The sequence below is a fragment of the Nansenia antarctica genome (genome assembly GCF_963989245.1).
Source record: "Nansenia antarctica genome assembly, chromosome: 1".
Classification (NCBI taxonomy): domain Eukaryota; kingdom Metazoa; phylum Chordata; class Actinopteri; order Argentiniformes; family Microstomatidae; genus Nansenia; species Nansenia antarctica.
In genome coordinates this window covers 35746787-35762816 of record NC_137674.1, presented here as the reverse complement: position 1 = coordinate 35762816, position 16030 = coordinate 35746787, and the positions used below count along the sequence as shown (strand labels likewise).

Genomic DNA, 16030 nt, shown 5'->3' with positions numbered 1-16030 from the left:
GGATGAAAGGCATAGTAGATACGGGGAGGAGGGGGGGGTGTAGGAGTAAATGGGGTAGCCCGGGGGTGGTTGGTGGAGGAGTAGATGGGGTAGCCCCGGGGGGGGGGGGGGGGGGTGGAGTAGATGGGGTACCCCAGGGGGGGTGTTAGAAGCAGGGGAGGTGTAGCGGTAGATGGAGTACCCCGGGGGGGGTGTCATGGCTGTCAGTCGATGGTTGGATGAAAGGGGCAGAGTACGTATGGGGGGAGTAAATGGGGTACCCTGGGTGGGGGGGGGGGGGGTTAGAAGCAGGGCAGGTGGAGGAGTAGATGGGGTACCCCAGGGGGAGGTGTCAGAAGCAGGGCCGGTGTAGGGGGGTGTAGGAATAGATGGGGGGGGTGTTAGAAGCAGGGGAGGAATAGGAGGGCTGAGGAGTAGATGGGGTACCCCAGGGAGGGGTGGCATGGCTCTCTCAGTCGATGGGTGGATGAAAGGCAGAGTAGATACAGGTGGGGGTGTAGGAGTAGATGGGGTAGCCCTGGCGGGGGTGTTAGAAGCAGGGGAGGTGTAGGGGGGCAGAGGAGTAGATGTGGTACCCCAGGGAGGGGTGGCATGGCTCTCTCAGTTGATGGGTGGATGAAAGGCAGAGTAGATACAGGTGGGGGTGTAGGAGTAGATGGGGTAGCCCTGGGGGGGGTGTTAGAAGCAGGGGAGGTGTAGGGGGGCAGAGGAGTAGATGGGGTAGCCCAGGGGGGGTGTTAGAAGCACGGCAGGTGCAGGGGGGCTGAGGAGTAGATGGGGTACCCCAGGGGGGGGTCAGCGGCCTGGACCGTGAGGTTCCTCAACATGGTGGGGTGGGCCTGGATGCTGTAGCGCTCCTCGTCGTCGTTGGTGGCGTACAGCAGCTCCCAGGACAGGTTGGCCCACTGGCCCCGCACCCCCTCCCCGTTCAGACGCCCCACCTGCACCAGCTGGTCCTGCAGGGAGAGGACACGCCCCGTGTAGGTGCCCTGGGGAAGGGGGGGGGGGGGGCGGAGCAGGGGGTCAGAATCAATTGGTAAATGGACTACACTTACATAGCGCCTTATTCCGAAGGTCTTTACAACGGCCTCTCATTCTCACATTCACACACCTAATGGCGGCAAGCAATTTTTGGGGGTTCAGTGTCTTGCCCAAGGACACCTCGACACATGGCCAGCCGGGGTTTGAACTGCCAATCTGCCGACCTTGCGACCATTAGACGCTGGTTCTACCTCCTGCACCACAGCCGCCACAGAATCAGAATCTCTTTTATTACATCTCACTGTACACGAGTAAAATTCTTTGGCTTTGTTTCCTCAACATTGACGTTGCAGCATTCAGATACAGGTAGAACAAAAACACAAGAGTAACACTACTGTTTATGTACGCTACTAAAACACAAGGGGCTGGTTTCACAGACAAGGTTTAAGGCCTGATCCTAGACTAAAAAGCTTCCATCTTCAAAGGAGATTTTAAATTGATAGTGCGATTTAGCCCAGGACGAGGCTTGAGCCTTGTCTGTGAAACCGGCCCTGTATTTAAATTTTAACTGACATTCACTCACACTCCAAAGAGGACCACTGTGGTAACAAATAATGTGTTAACATAATGTGTTATGTGTGGTGAATGGTTAATCCAGAGCGTACTGTAGGTGTGTGTGTCAAGTAAGTTACCATAGAGATATCTGTTAGCGAGGTAACACAAACATGGCAGATATGGTAGCGGTTAGCGGCGGTGTGTTTGGTTACCATGGTGAGGTCGTGGCCCAGGGAGAAGAGGAAGGGCTTCTCCTGGAGCACGCCGTCCTGCCAGCCCCTCTCAGACACCAGGCCGATGTACCAGTCCCTCTCGTAGTCCTCCAGCGTGGAGAACAGCTCCTCTGGACCCTCCATGGGGCCCAGGCTCGCCTGGTCAAACAGCAGCTTGAAACTGTACCTGCAGAACCAGAACCAGAAGCACTGAGATGTTTTGGAGTTTTTATCCTGGAAAGCCAGTAGTAGCCAACACTAGAACACCACATCACCAACTGTCAAATCTTATTTCAAATTGGAAAGTGACAGTTAAATCTAAGTGACAGTTAACACTAGAACAGCTGTGCCAGTTTTACCTACTATAAGGGGTTAAATGACCACAGTCTTTACAATGGGAAGCTGCTACTTACACACAACGACCGCTAGTTGGCACGTCTTGTAAATCAGCCTTAGATGAAAATGTAAGCATACTGGGTGGTAGAACGCACATATCGCACAGGGGCGGCTGTGGCGCAGGAGGTATAGTCGCCGTCTAATGATCACAAGGTTGGCAGATCAGCGGTTCGAGCCCCGGCTGGCCACATGTCGATGTGTCCTTGGACAAGACACTGAACCCCAAATTGCTCCCAGCGCCTTGCATGGCAGCTTGCCGCCATTGGTGTGTGAATGTGTGTGTGTGAATGGGTGAATGAGAGGCCGTTGTAAAGCGCTTTGGAGCAGCTTTGGAGCAGCAAAAAAGGCGCTATAAGTGCAGTCCATTTACCATATATCTAGGAAAAGTCATGAAAAGAAATGAAATTGATCGAGTGCAAAGATATACATTTTCTTTTACTCACTTGGTCAAATGACCCCATCCATGGCTGTTCTAGTGTTAATGACCCCACCCAAGGCTGTTCTAGTGTTAACTGCAGTTGATTGAATTGGGGCCTTGTCATCATGAGATTATGTGACAGGGCTTGTCCACGATGACAGAACAGTAAAAGAGAGACAATGCATCATCATCATCATCATCATCATCGTTGATTAATCATTTTAAAATGTTTTCCTATTAAGTTGATTAATCTACCGATTCATCTAATGTGGAACTGTGATTTTTGTTGTTGTTGTGCCTAAACAATGAATGGGGGAGTAATAGGGTACTTAACAAGATAACAATGAAATTATGACCTCCAAATTAAAAGTGCAAATTTCCGTTCACGTTCCTGTGTACCGTATTTTCCGGACTATAAGTCGCGGTTTTTTTCATACTTTGGCTGGTCCTGCGACTTATAGTCAGGTGCGACTTATATATCAATAATTCATAATCTCTGACTGACATGAACTGACATACGGTAATCTCTGACTGACATGAACCAAGGAGTAACTTCCGCTAGCGCCTCATACACGATAGAATAGCCATTATACTTGACAATGTGGACATTAAACACGACAATGTGGACATTAAACATGATGTTATGGACCTTATACACAATGTTATGGACGTTAGAAACGATATTAAAGTCATTTATTCCTTCCAGAGGCTGTTTAACGTTGCAATGTTGTACCCGCGAGTAGCATTTAGCTACTTCCGGTAGCGCTTCATACGCGATAGAATAGCCATTATACTCGACAATGTGGACATTAAACACGACAATGTGGACATTAAACATGATGTTATGGACCTTATACACAATGTTATGGACGTTAGAAACGATATTAAAGTCATTTATTCCTTCCAGAGGCTGTTTAACGTTGCAATGTTGTACCCGCGAGTAGCATTTTGCTACTTCCGGTAGCGCTTCATACGCGATAGAATAGCCATTATACTCGACAATGTGGACATTAAACACGACAATGTGGACATTAAACATGATTTTATGGACCTTATACACAATGTTATGGACGTTAGAAACGATATTAAAGTCATTTATTACCTTTTAGAAGCTGTTCAAAGTTTCATTTTTCCTCCGCGACGCCATGTTGTTAGCCCCGCGCTAGCTAGCGGACTTTACACTCGATAATACAAGTATTCCTTAACCTTTCAGAAGAAGTTTCAACGTGAATTATGTCCTTCCTGGGCTTACAAATCCTCTCATGTCTCTTCACAGTGCCAGACTAGAGTCAAGCTCAACAGGGTCTTCTTTCCCCGCTGATTCCGCCAAGCCCGTTCCCTTGAACCATGCGACTTATAGTCCAGTGCGACTTATATGTGGTTTTTTCCTCTTCATGGCCCATTTTTGGCCTGCTGCGACTTATACTCGGGTGCGACTTATAGTCCGGAAAATACGGTACTTGGCATGTCACTCAACCCACAACCTAAGCGTTGTTAGCGCCCCATGCTCTACCGACTACGCCACAGAGGGACCACTCTGTGATAACACACTGAAGGCTTCCCCTTCCCCCCCCACATCTTCGTTACCTGAAAGCCTTGTGTGCGAGCCTTACTCAAGGGCGGTGGTGTTTTCAGGCAGGATTTGAACTCACAACCTTCCGATCACCAGTAAATGGTAAATGGACTGACGTATATATTATTTATTCCAAAGCACTTTACAATGGCCTCTCAAACACCCATTCACAAACACATTCACACACCAATGGTGGCAAGCTACCATGCAAGGCGCCGGCCCGCTCATTGGGAGCAATTTGGGGTTCAGTGTCTTGCCCAAGGACACCTCGACACGAGGCCAGCCAGGGTTCGAACCGCCAATCTGCCGGCTCTACCTTCTGAGCCACAGCCGCCCCATAATAATTACCTGAAGGCCTTGTGTGCGAGCTGGTACAGCTCCTTGTTCCCAGACAGCCAGTCCAGCCCCTCGGTCCAGGGCACGTCCCCGCAGTAGACCCTGTAGACATAGCTGGGGCTGGTGAAGGCCCCCTCCGCCCCTAGGGACACCAGGCAGGACAGGGCCACCTGGGCGTGGAGCTCACCCAGGGCCTCGTCCTCCCCCAGGGCCTTGGCCACCTCCTCCTCGCCCCCCGGGCCCCCCAGGCCGAACCGGCCCAGCGCGAAGCGGAACCAGTCGTTGGGGAACAGCGTCCGTAGCTGCTCCAGACGGGAGGGCAGGAGGGGGGCCGTCCTCCACCCCGCAGGCAGGCCGAAGAGGGCCTCCGACTGGGGGCAGGAGAAGTTTATGTGGGGGGGGGGGGGGAGTGGTGGTGGTGGTGCCGGGGGGGACAACGACGATGTCCTGGGTCCCGGGGTTCGGGTTCCTGCCTCGGTCCACGGCGGGGAGACCCAGGCCCAGACCCAGGGGCTGGGGGGTGGGGAGGGAGGGGAGCCCCAGACCCAGGCCCAGAGGCTGCAGGGGCTGGAGGGCCGAGAGGGCCATGTTCTCAAACAGGCTGTCCATCTCCACGGAGCCCGGTAAAGACGGGAGGAGCCCCCCCATCGTGGTCGTGTTCTGGAGCCCCCCCCCGGCGGTGTGTCCCAGCTGGGCCTCCGTACTCACCAGGGCCACCGTCCTCCTAGCCGGCTGCTGAGGGCCGAAGAGGTCGTCCTCGTCCGACCAGTCGCCGAAGGAGGTGAGGCTGGAGTCTGTGTCCCGCACGAACTTCAGAGACGACGCGTTCGACTCCGCCACCACAACCGTCTCCGGTCTTTGGGTGGTGCCGCCCCCTGTCGATTGGGGGGCGAGCTGGGAGGACTGGGACTTCCTGCCCCCTCCGACCCCCCCTCCCCCCTCCTCGGCCCCCCAGGGGAAGGCCTTGCACCTCTGGACGCAGTGGCGCAGCAGCAGCCAAGCCAGCGCCTTCAGGAAGTCGTCCTGCAGCTTCCTCAGGTTGTCGTGGGAGTCGATGATGCCGGAGAGGACGTTACGGGCGTCGGAGTAGACGCGCACGGGCAGGGCGGCGCAGGGCGTCAGGGCGTTGCCCCAGTGCAGGTTGAGGCCCCGGGCGAGGAGGCCAAGCCTCTCGGGGCGTTCGAAGGCCCCCTCGAACACCTCGTCCACCCGTCGAGCCTCCACCGTGTGGCACGACGTCTCCTGGAGCTCCAGACCCTGGAACAACATCCATGGTACCTATTTTTTTGGGTTTTGCTTATTTTTAAAGCATGTTCATTACCTGAAGAAGGTCTATGACGAGAAAGCTCACGCAATAACTTGTTTTATTAACATTATTTTGCACTCGGCGGCCGAATAATAGCACATTCGGTATTCGAATAAATAAAAAAAAATCGGCCGAATGTGTGAAAAGACCGAATGTTTACCGCCGGATACTAGATCCTCAAAACAGTGCAAGCAACCCATACTGTTCTGTGAATGCTGTTCTAATTTATTTATTTATTTTCAGTTATTGTGCTTTGTTGGTATAGCCTAATGTCTGTTGGAATGTTCAATAAAAGTGTTCAATAATAAAAAATAATCACCTTTTTTTTCTCTGAAAACCATGAAGAAAAAGCTAAATGTATTTCATTTATGGAAGGTCCAAAAATTGGCACAATAAATTAAAAACTGCTGGTACACATTCAGTATTTGGCCACGTGTTTCTTTAAATTCGGCTTTGGCTTTGGCCAAGAAGTTTCATTTGGGTGCATCCCCTAAAATGAAGGACTCCAGTAGATGAACCTAAATAACCCCGGAGGGGAAAGAACATCACCAGTACCTTGATGTTGACGGTGCAGTAGCCGTAGCCCCTCTCCAGGATCATGATCCACACCATGCGGTCCTGGAAGCGACCCAGGAAGTGTGAGCCGGGGGCCAGAGAACCTTCAGGGAGAGAGGGGAAAACATGCATAATATATACCTTCAACTTAATATAACCCCAACGCCTCAACGCTCTCACATACATACAGGCCATGCTACCATGCCTCATACAGCTATTAATAGCCTATTTTGTAGCCCTTGGAATATAGGGTTCAATATAGAGACAGACAGTGATCCCAAAGTAATTCACGGAAATAGAACAAGAACATGCAGTCAGAGAGATGTCCTAGTCGTCGAGGGAGGCCGTGAGAGGAGAGAGAGAGAGAGAGAGAGAGAGAGAGAGAGAGAGAGAGAGAGAGAGAGAGAGGAGAGCTCGGGTTGCGTTGCATACATACAACACAACCTATACATAAATAACAGCCCCCCCCTGGTTACACAACCCTTTCATCTTGCATCAGTGGAGCGTCTCTGGGCTGACTCTGAGGATAACTCGGCTGGCGGGATGAGCTCCGGGGTGACGCTTACCATCTCAGCTGCACAGGAAGGTCATGATACAGTTTAAACCGACTGACTGCACAGAGATCTAAATATTGAATTCCTCCTCTCTCTCTGCCTCGGCTTTCCATTACTCTCTAAATATTCATTCCTCTTCTTATGGGAGTAGACTTGCGGAAAACGGAAAGTCTACGAGAGAGAGAGGAGGGGGGGGGCTTTTGTTTTTTCAGGACAGCGGAGGGGAGAGGGGAGCGGACAGACGTTTTATCGTGATACGGGTGAAATGACAGCGGACGGCAGCGTTTGTTTGAGGTTGTTGGACTAGTGACTAGTAGTAGTGTCTTCATGGCTCAGAGATAATGTCACGTCCCGTAGCGACGTCGCGGACCGCCACCTCGTGATGTGATTTGACACGCTGTGCGTTCTCTCTCTCCCCGCGCGCTCCTACTCGATGCTCACTGACGCGCGCGGCTTCCAATGTCACAGAGGGGCAAAGGGAGGAAGGGAGGGCGGGAAAAATAAAAAGAACACGACTACAATCCCTCCTCTTTAGGCCGCGAGCGTCAGAGAAACCCACCGAACTCTGAGCTAGCTTGAATAATACAGCCAGGGTTGCCAGATGGGGAGGGTTATCGCCGAATGGGCTACTTTTGATCACACTCGGCCGAAAAAAAAGCATTTGGGCAGTTGGGCTTGAAAATAGCATTTAGGCGGTATCAAAATGTCAGTGCCTGAAAGTAACAAAATGCGCGAATTTTTATTTTACAAACATCATTGGCAACAGACATACAGTTTAGGGGCAGGAGATGGGCACCTTCCCAATAGTAATTAGAGGTTTTCTGACAATCTAGGTTTTGGGCTGGTTTTTGGTGGATTTAACGGTTTTTAGACTGTGGTTAGGCTAGAATTTGTCAATCTCATCTGGCAACCCTGTTAAGACCGCGAGCGTCAAAAAAAACCCACAGAACTCTGAGCTAGCTTGAATAATACAGCGCGGCTAACGGTTGGCTAGCTAGCCAAGAAAACAGCTGAGTGATGACGGTTATTTTTTTCTTTTTCTGTCCTCTCTCTGTTTTGAGTCATCAACCCATAAATAATTAAGCTTCTACTCGCTGCTGTGTTTTTATTTTTTCGACCCCTTCCTTTCCTGACAGCAAATAGAGAGCACCCGCGAAAACAAGGTTTCGTAAGCGGCTCCGGTCGGCTTAAAAGAGTATTACGAGGTTAATGGTGTGGAAACATTTGGATGTAATGAATACAGATCAGAGGCGATTCCGTTCGGGTCACTTCACGGGAGGCACGACTGGATCCTGCGAGCTTTGCTGCCTCCAGCGAGCCAAACATTCCTCTTAATATGAAACCATACGAACCATACCTCACCCTGCTCTCTCATCTGTGTGTGTGTGTGTGTGTGTGTGTAACCATACGAAGGCCTCCCCTCACCTCACCCTGCGCTCTCATCTGTGTGTGTGTGTGTGTGTGTGTGTTTCATCTGCTTACAGTCTCTGCATCCCCTCACCCTGCTCTCTCATCTGTGTGTGAGACATCTACATACACATACTCCCTGGTCTCATCTACATACATACGCTCCCTGGTCTCATCTACATACATACGCTCCCTGGTCTCATCTACATACATACACTCCCTGGTCTCATCTACATACATACGCTCCCTGGTCTCATCTACATACATACGCTCCCTGGTCTCATCTACATACATACACTCCCTGGTCTCATCTACATACATACACTCCCTGGTCTCATCTACATACATACACTCCCTGGTCTCATCTACATACATACACTCCCTGGTCTCATCTACATACATACACTCCCTGGTCTCATCTACATACATATACTCCTCCCTGGTCTCATCTACATACATACACTCTACTCTGCTCGTCTGAAAGTTCACAGTGTCGCTGCGATTATGAATCACCGTTCACCGCAGGTCAAACAACCACAACAACAGCAACGACACCTTGAGCGCTGAGAGAACTCAATTAACACCTCAGGTGCACTCTGGTGTCCTGCACACGGTGGGCTGGAAAATGTCTAGTTCCCTCCTTCCTTCCCCAGCGATGAAATACAGGGATAACTGAACTTATAATATTAATGCTAATGCTTAGTCATAGTCTTTACAATGGGAAGCTGCTACTTACACACAAAGACCACTTGTTGGCGTCTCTTGTAAATTAGCCTGCTTCCTATAAAGAAAAACTACAAAATAGCTTTATACTAGCTTTTCCTGATGTGATTTTGAAAATGTAAGGATACTGGGTGGTAGAACACAAATGCACATATCTAGGAAAAGTCATGAAAGGAAGGTCCTGAAAATTGATGGAGAGCAAAGGTACACTTTTTTTTTTACTCACTTGGTCAAATGACCCCACCCATGGCTGTTCTAGTGTTAAATCTATCTAAAATAATATACAGAAATATCTGAACATTATTCAGAATGAATAAATTAAGCTGATTGTCTTCTACTTCTTTTTTGTATGCGGTCGCGAAACATCCGTTTCCATTTCATTACGTTTTAAATGTTTTCCCATATAGGAAATGTTTAGACAGATGCAATGAATATCTAGTGTAGGGTATGCTGCACGTCTCAAACACAGTCATGAATTATGAAACAAAACAGAAAGGCATGAGAAAAACGGAGAGAAAGAGAGAGAAAGAGAACAAGAGAGAGAGAGACAGAGAGAGAGAGAGAGAGACTGAGCGAGAGAGAGACAGAGAGAGACAGAGGGAGACAGAGAGAGAGACAGACAGAGAGAGTGAGACAGAGAGAGACAGAGGGAGACAGAGAGAGAGGTAGACAGAGAGAGAGAGACAGAGATTGAGAAGCAGAGACAGAGACAGAGACAGAGAGAGGGAGAGAGAGACAGAGATTGAGAAGCAGAGACAGAGAGAGACAGAGGTAGACAGAGAGACAGTAAAAGTCATCTAACCCAGAGCTCCCCTAGCGAAGGCGTGAGAGACAGAGCCAGAGAGAGAGCGAGAGACAAACAGACAGAGAGAGAGAGAGAGAGAGAGAGAGAGGGAGACACAGTACAGGTCAACTAACCCAGGGAACCCCTGGCGAAGGCGTGTCTGAGAGCGCAGGCCAGGCTCCCGCTCATCTGCTGGTAGTAGATGGAGTCAGGACAGGGGCAGGCGGTGCCCACGGCCCCCGGCCAGGAGCGCTGGGGCCTGGGGAAGCCGACCAGGAACACGGGCAGGGTGAAGAGGGGCAGCAGAGGGGCGGAGAGCAGGGCGGACAGGACCACCACGGCCAGCAGCAGGGGGCACAGGGAGGCGTTGAGGGCCAGGAGCGTTCCCGCCGACTGCCGGCGCTGCTTCTTCTCCGTCCAGGAGGTCACCAGCACGGTCAGGGTGAACTTCAGCTTGGCCAGGAACTGGACCAGCCTGTCAGTCAGCAGGCCCACCTGGGGGGGGGGCGGCAGAGAGACACAGACACATGGAAGAGTTCCCTATAAGTTCAAGTTCCAAGTTTTATTGTTACGTCACATTACACAATTGTGAGTAAAATTCTTAGGCTTCGGTGAAGAAAGTGACAATAGTACAGGACATAAGTGACAAATTAACCTTTGCAGAACACAAACGTAGCGTAAGAAGAAATAGTCCTCTCTCTGACAATTTAAGAAATTTTAAGGCCCAGTGTTTCCTCTACATGCATTTCATCGTGTCCTCATTCCTCCGCCACCATGCAGATTTCTCAACCAAAAAAAAAAAAAAAAGATTTAGGCCGCTTTTCAGACCTTCACAGCGCTAGACACACCCACAAGCGCGAAGCGACGCGCTTGCAAAACTGTTTTGTGATTCCTCATTTAAATTACGTTGTACCTGTTACAATGACAATAAAGATCATTCATCTTCATCAAGATGAGAGATGGAGCGATCCGCTCACGCAGCTGTCCCGCATCCGCTAATCAGCGCAGCACCGAACCGCCGGGCTCGTTGAGCGGATGCGAGGCAGCTGTGCCCGGGACCGGCCACTTCACATAAAGGAAGGAAGGAAGGAAGGAAAGAAAGAAAGCCGTGCACAAACGAGAGCTAAGTCAGACCGGGACGCTGCCAGTATGTGTGAGAGCCGGACTGCCGGCGTGAACATTTGAACCATGTCATTTTATTTACTGGACCATTTCGTTGTCTGGTACCTGTACTGTAGCAATGACAAATAAAGTCCATTCCATTCCATTCCAGAGAGGGACGGACGGACGGACTACCCTTGTTTTTAATTTACAGGAAAACATTTTATTTTCGAGTTTTGGCTGAAATGACGTCGTTGTTTTGAGCGCGCGTGCGCGTTTCATGCGCGTGCACGCGAAAAAATCGGTCAGCACTACCCGCCACCATGGTAAAAATTCCTGGAGGAAACACTGAAGGCCTTTAATTAAGATTCATGAATTTAATACTTTTAAGGATCCACGGAGTCCTTGAAAAAAGACAGGATACAATTAGCAGCTTGGTTGATTAACTTACTCAACAGTGGTTTGTGATTGTTAGTTGTCAAGGCAACACAACAACTAGAAAACTTACCTTGTTAAGAGTATTTTTCCAAACATTAAAATCATTAAATGTGGTACTACCAGCGTGTAAATAGCGTAGCACACTAATGCACATACATCCCAGATTGTGGAATGCACTGCCAGTTTACATTAGAGATGCAGCCTCAGCAAATATGTTCAAGTCAAGACTAAAAACCCCAAAACAAAAGCTATAATTGAACGTGGAGTTACCAGAAGCAGCTGCACCCCGGTGCCCAGGCCGTCCCACCCTGGCAGCCTGGTCTCCCCAGCAGCCAGACGCACCAACACCACCACCACCATCTGCAGCAGGGCCTCCTCCGAGCTCTGCCACACCTGAGAGACAACAACATACATATCACCATGACGGAGCCTGACTGAGACCACACATCACCACAATGGAGCCTATGGTTGGGAGCTCCTGGGAGAGGTAGCAAGGGTAAAGCTGAGGTTACTAGGAGGGTAGTTAGGGTGTGTTTACCACTCTGAAGGCCCTGGTGAAGCCCAGGCTGAGGGAGGCGGTGTGCAGCTGCTGCAGAGAGCTGTCCAGAGACAGGAAGGCTACCATCACCAACGGAGACACTGGAAGGTTCAATAACACGGGTTAGACATAATAATAATAATAATAATAATAATAATAATAATAATAATAATAGTTTTATTACCATGCAATCAACTTGGAAATCAAGTGTTGGAATTTGGTATTTTGTTACTCTAGGCACAGGGTCAGCCATAGTCAGCGCCACTGGAGCGATTAGGTTAAGTGTCTTGCTCAAGGGCACATGCAGCTCCCTCCTGAGGCAGGGATCGAACCACCTTCCAACTGCTAGTCGGCCTCTCAACTCACCCTAACCTCTAGTCTACCGCCGGCCCCATACGTTAAGAAGTAAGTCAGTGTTAAAATGCATATTTCCAATACTCATGTCATGTTATCTCATCACTCTTATGGGGTTTATAGGGTAGAGGATATTTTTTGTTGAAGTGTATAATTTTCGCTTGTGTGTGTATGAGCAATTCTCCAACGGTAAAATAATAATAATGTGTGATACCACTTGAGGAGAGGAGGAGGAGGATGAGGAGAGGAGAAGAGGAGGAGAAGAGGAGGAAGAGGATGAGGAGAGGAGGAGGAGGAGGAGGAGGAGCTCACCCAGGTTGAGCAGCACCCTCCTCACGTCCCCGGCCACGTGCAGCCCCCTGCTCCTCCGCCTGAACCCCTGGGCGTTGGCCATCCCTCTGGGGTGCAGCGGGTTGAGGAACACCCCCCCCAGCACGTACGGCCCCTGCACCTCCCTGAGACCCCAGCACAGGGTGAAGAGGCCGACGAGGAGGTAGCTGACCACCGTCTGGGGTCTGACGGCCAGGCTCTGGGCCGGGGAGGGGGCTGGGGGGAAGAGGAGGTGATGGTGGAGGAGGCCCCCCTCAGCCATGGCCCCCCCCAGCAGCCCCAGGTACAGCAGCAGCTCCGTGGAGCCCAGCCGCCAGCCGAACAGGCGGGGAGGGGGGGGCGTCACGCCCCTACGCCAGCCACCGCCACAGTCGCCCCCACGGGGGGTCTTGGAGCGTCCACACAGGGCCCCCAGCTGGCTGAGGTCCAGGCTGAGCAGGAAGCCGGCGGAGAGGGAGAACAGGACCACGGCCAGGGAGGAGGGGAGGAAGAAGGTGCACACCGCCACGCAAACGGACGCAACGAACATCCCTGTTAACCTGCAGGACAGAGAGGTCAGGGGTCAGGGGTCAGATAGAACATCCCTGTTAACCTGGAGGACAGAGAGGTCAGGGGTCAGATAGAACATCCCTGTTAACCTGGAGGACAGAGAGGTCAGGGGTCATAGAGAACATCCCTGTTAACCTGCAGGACAGAGAGGTCAGAGGTCAGGGGTCACATAGAGAACATCCCAGTTAACCTGCAGGACAGAGAGAGCAGGGGTCAGAGGTCAGACAGCAGGGGTCAGGGGCCAGGAACACAGGATGGCAGGGAGCAGGGTTGCTTTAGCCAACTTCTTAGACTCTTCTGTCATGCCAAAAATACAGAAACATTATGTACAGATATGGCATGACAGTGATGGAGTTGGTTAAAGCATATGTGAGATGTTCTAATGCTTTGGTCCTCATATCGGGATCTGATGTAATCAGACTTTTTTCCCAAAAATGTTTAATACATTTCCGCGTTCAATGACACATCAATGGCACATCTCTAGTCAACTAGCTTGACTAGCGAGTTTGTGTGGTGATTCTCAACAACATTGAAACGTAGTTCTGTGTTTCAAAAAATAAGGGTCAGAACATGTTGATTGGTTGCCAACATGAGGACCAAAAGACTAGAACGTGTCACATGCCAACCTAAAACCAGGATAGAAAAACTAGCAGGAGCCGAGAGGAAATGTACCTGAGGTTACTGGACATGTGGGAGCCGCCCAGGCCGAACACCAGAGCCTGCTCCATGCCCCAGAGCAGCAGGGCGTCCAGGGGAGACAGCATGCCCAGGGCCCACAGCAGGGGCAGCAGGAGGAACAGCACGTGCAGCACCTGGCTGGTCATCTGGAGCTCAGGGATTGGCCCTGTGAACCTGTCAATCAAGCAATAAACAAGGCCGGTTTCACTTATAACAGTCCCATTCAACCACAACCAAACGTATCCTGGCTGTCACATCAACTGCTTTGTTTTGAAATTTAAAATAATGCAGAAAACAAACAACACATTTTTAAATAATGCAGGATATCTATAGGATATATATTATTATTATACATTATTTTAAATGTTGTTTGTTTTCTGGATGCCTTGTTTAAAAGTGCTTCATAATGTTTTATATTGTTGTTTTGATAGTTGCCACTGTGTATGTTGATGCCTTGTCTGTCATGTCGAAGAGGACCACAGTGGAAATAAGTCTCTGACTTGTCTGTGTTTTATCCTCGTTAGTTATTGAGTGTCACACTGTGATTTTATCTATGTGTCTCTTTAAAAAAAAAAAAAATGTTACACCACAGTCAAAGAGAGATACGCATGTTGGGGTGTGTCTTACCTGTCAGCCAGGTCCACAGCGATGAAGGCCAGGACGTAGAGCGGGCGTGTGAGCGGGGTGATCTCGTAGGTGTCCTGCGCCTGGAAGGTGGCGGTCTCTGTGGCCGTGTTGACTACCAGGGAATACTCCGCTATGCACAGGGTCACCCAGCTCAGCACGAACACCGCCACGGCCCCCCCCCCGCTGCCCCCGCCCCCGTACAGCTGGGTCAGCCTCCCCGGGAGCACGTACCAGGTCCCCCCCCCGCACAGGACCCCCGCCAGCATGGCGTGCAGGACCACGTTCAGGCCAAACCTAAGTAAGTAAGTAAGTATGTAAGAAGTAAGAGCGTAAGTAAGTAAGAGAGAGAGACAAAGAAGGAGACAGAGACAGAGAGAGAGAGAGAGACAGAGAGAGAGAGAGACAGAGAGAGAGAGAGACAGAGAGAGAGAGAGAGAGACAGAGAGAGAGGCAGAGAGCCAGAGAGAGAGACAAAGAGAGAGAGAGAGACAGAGAGACAGAGAGACAGACAAAAAGGAGGTCACAGATACATGCAGGTGCCTCACCTCTTCCCCGGGGCGATGAAGCGCACCGTCTCCGGCCCTACGCAATGTGTGAACTCCACCTCCTCCTCGTCGGCCAGGATGTTGTTGTTAGTGTGGGCGGCACCCCCCCCCAGCCTCTCCACAGCGCCGGTCTTCCGCGCGGCATACAGGGTGAGTCCCTGGACCCCCGCCGCGGCCCCCAGCATGAGGAGGCCCGAGAGCACAGCGGCGTGGAGCTCCTCCAGGAGCCGCAGCTGGCACAGCAGGGTGCCCACCCCCCCCAGGAGCCAGGGGGTCAGGAAGAGGACCGCCTGGTTGACGTAGACGTACGGGGGGGCACAGTAGCCCAGCTTGAAGCGGGGGCCACCCAGCACCGTCTGGGGGAAGCGCTTCCAGAAGAACTCCTGCTTGTACTCGTTCAGCAGGGGCACGTCCGGCCCCATCCTTACCATGCCCTAAGGGGGGGGATGGCAGGTCATCTCCTCCCCCACGCCGCACGCCTCCACGTCTCAACCATCCTGCAGGACAGGGGGGGCATTTGGATCTCGTTTTAATTGTTTTGTTTTTCTGCCTCTTATATTTTGTTATTATATTCTATGATTCACACACACTCTCACTCATTCACTCATTGACACACACACACACACACACACACACTCACTCACACTCACAGACACACACAAATATGTCAATTGTACTTGTATAGTACAGTAGTATAGTAGTATAGTGTATAGTACAGTAGCTAGTATAGTACCTGTGTCAGTAGCTATACAGTACCTGTATAGTGTCCTGTAGTCAATTACGAAACAAATGTTTACGGAAAAGGTTCCTGAAGCAACAATAATACAATGAAATGTGCAACTGAGTGTGTGACCATGGGTGACCCTGCCCTCTCCATAGAGACAGCAGCTACAGCTAGTGTGTGTGTGTGTGTGTGTGTGTGTGTGTGTGTGTGTGTGTGTGTGTGTGTGTGTGTGTGTGTGTGTGTGTGTGTGTGTGTGTGTGAGTGAGTGTGTTGATGGCTGGCTAAGTTGTGTCATCGTGTTTGCACAAAGTGTGGCAAAACCATAACATGGTATGGTACCCATAGT

The 16030-nt window shown here is 50.7% G+C and overlaps 1 protein-coding gene across 1 annotated transcript; it reads right to left on the bottom strand.

The window, feature by feature from the left end:
* Positions 1-737: 737 nt before the first annotated feature.
* On the bottom strand, positions 738-15391 carry pcnx4 (pecanex 4; the record flags this gene model as incomplete). Its single annotated transcript, XM_080541129.1, is given in 12 exon segments — positions 738-989; positions 1749-1935; positions 4484-4876; positions 4878-5728; positions 6333-6436; positions 9935-10295; positions 11610-11732; positions 11878-11978; positions 12544-13100; positions 13783-13962; positions 14416-14709; positions 14961-15391. Coding segments are annotated over 12 exon segments (3834 nt in total).
* Positions 15392-16030: the final 639 nt, after the last annotated feature.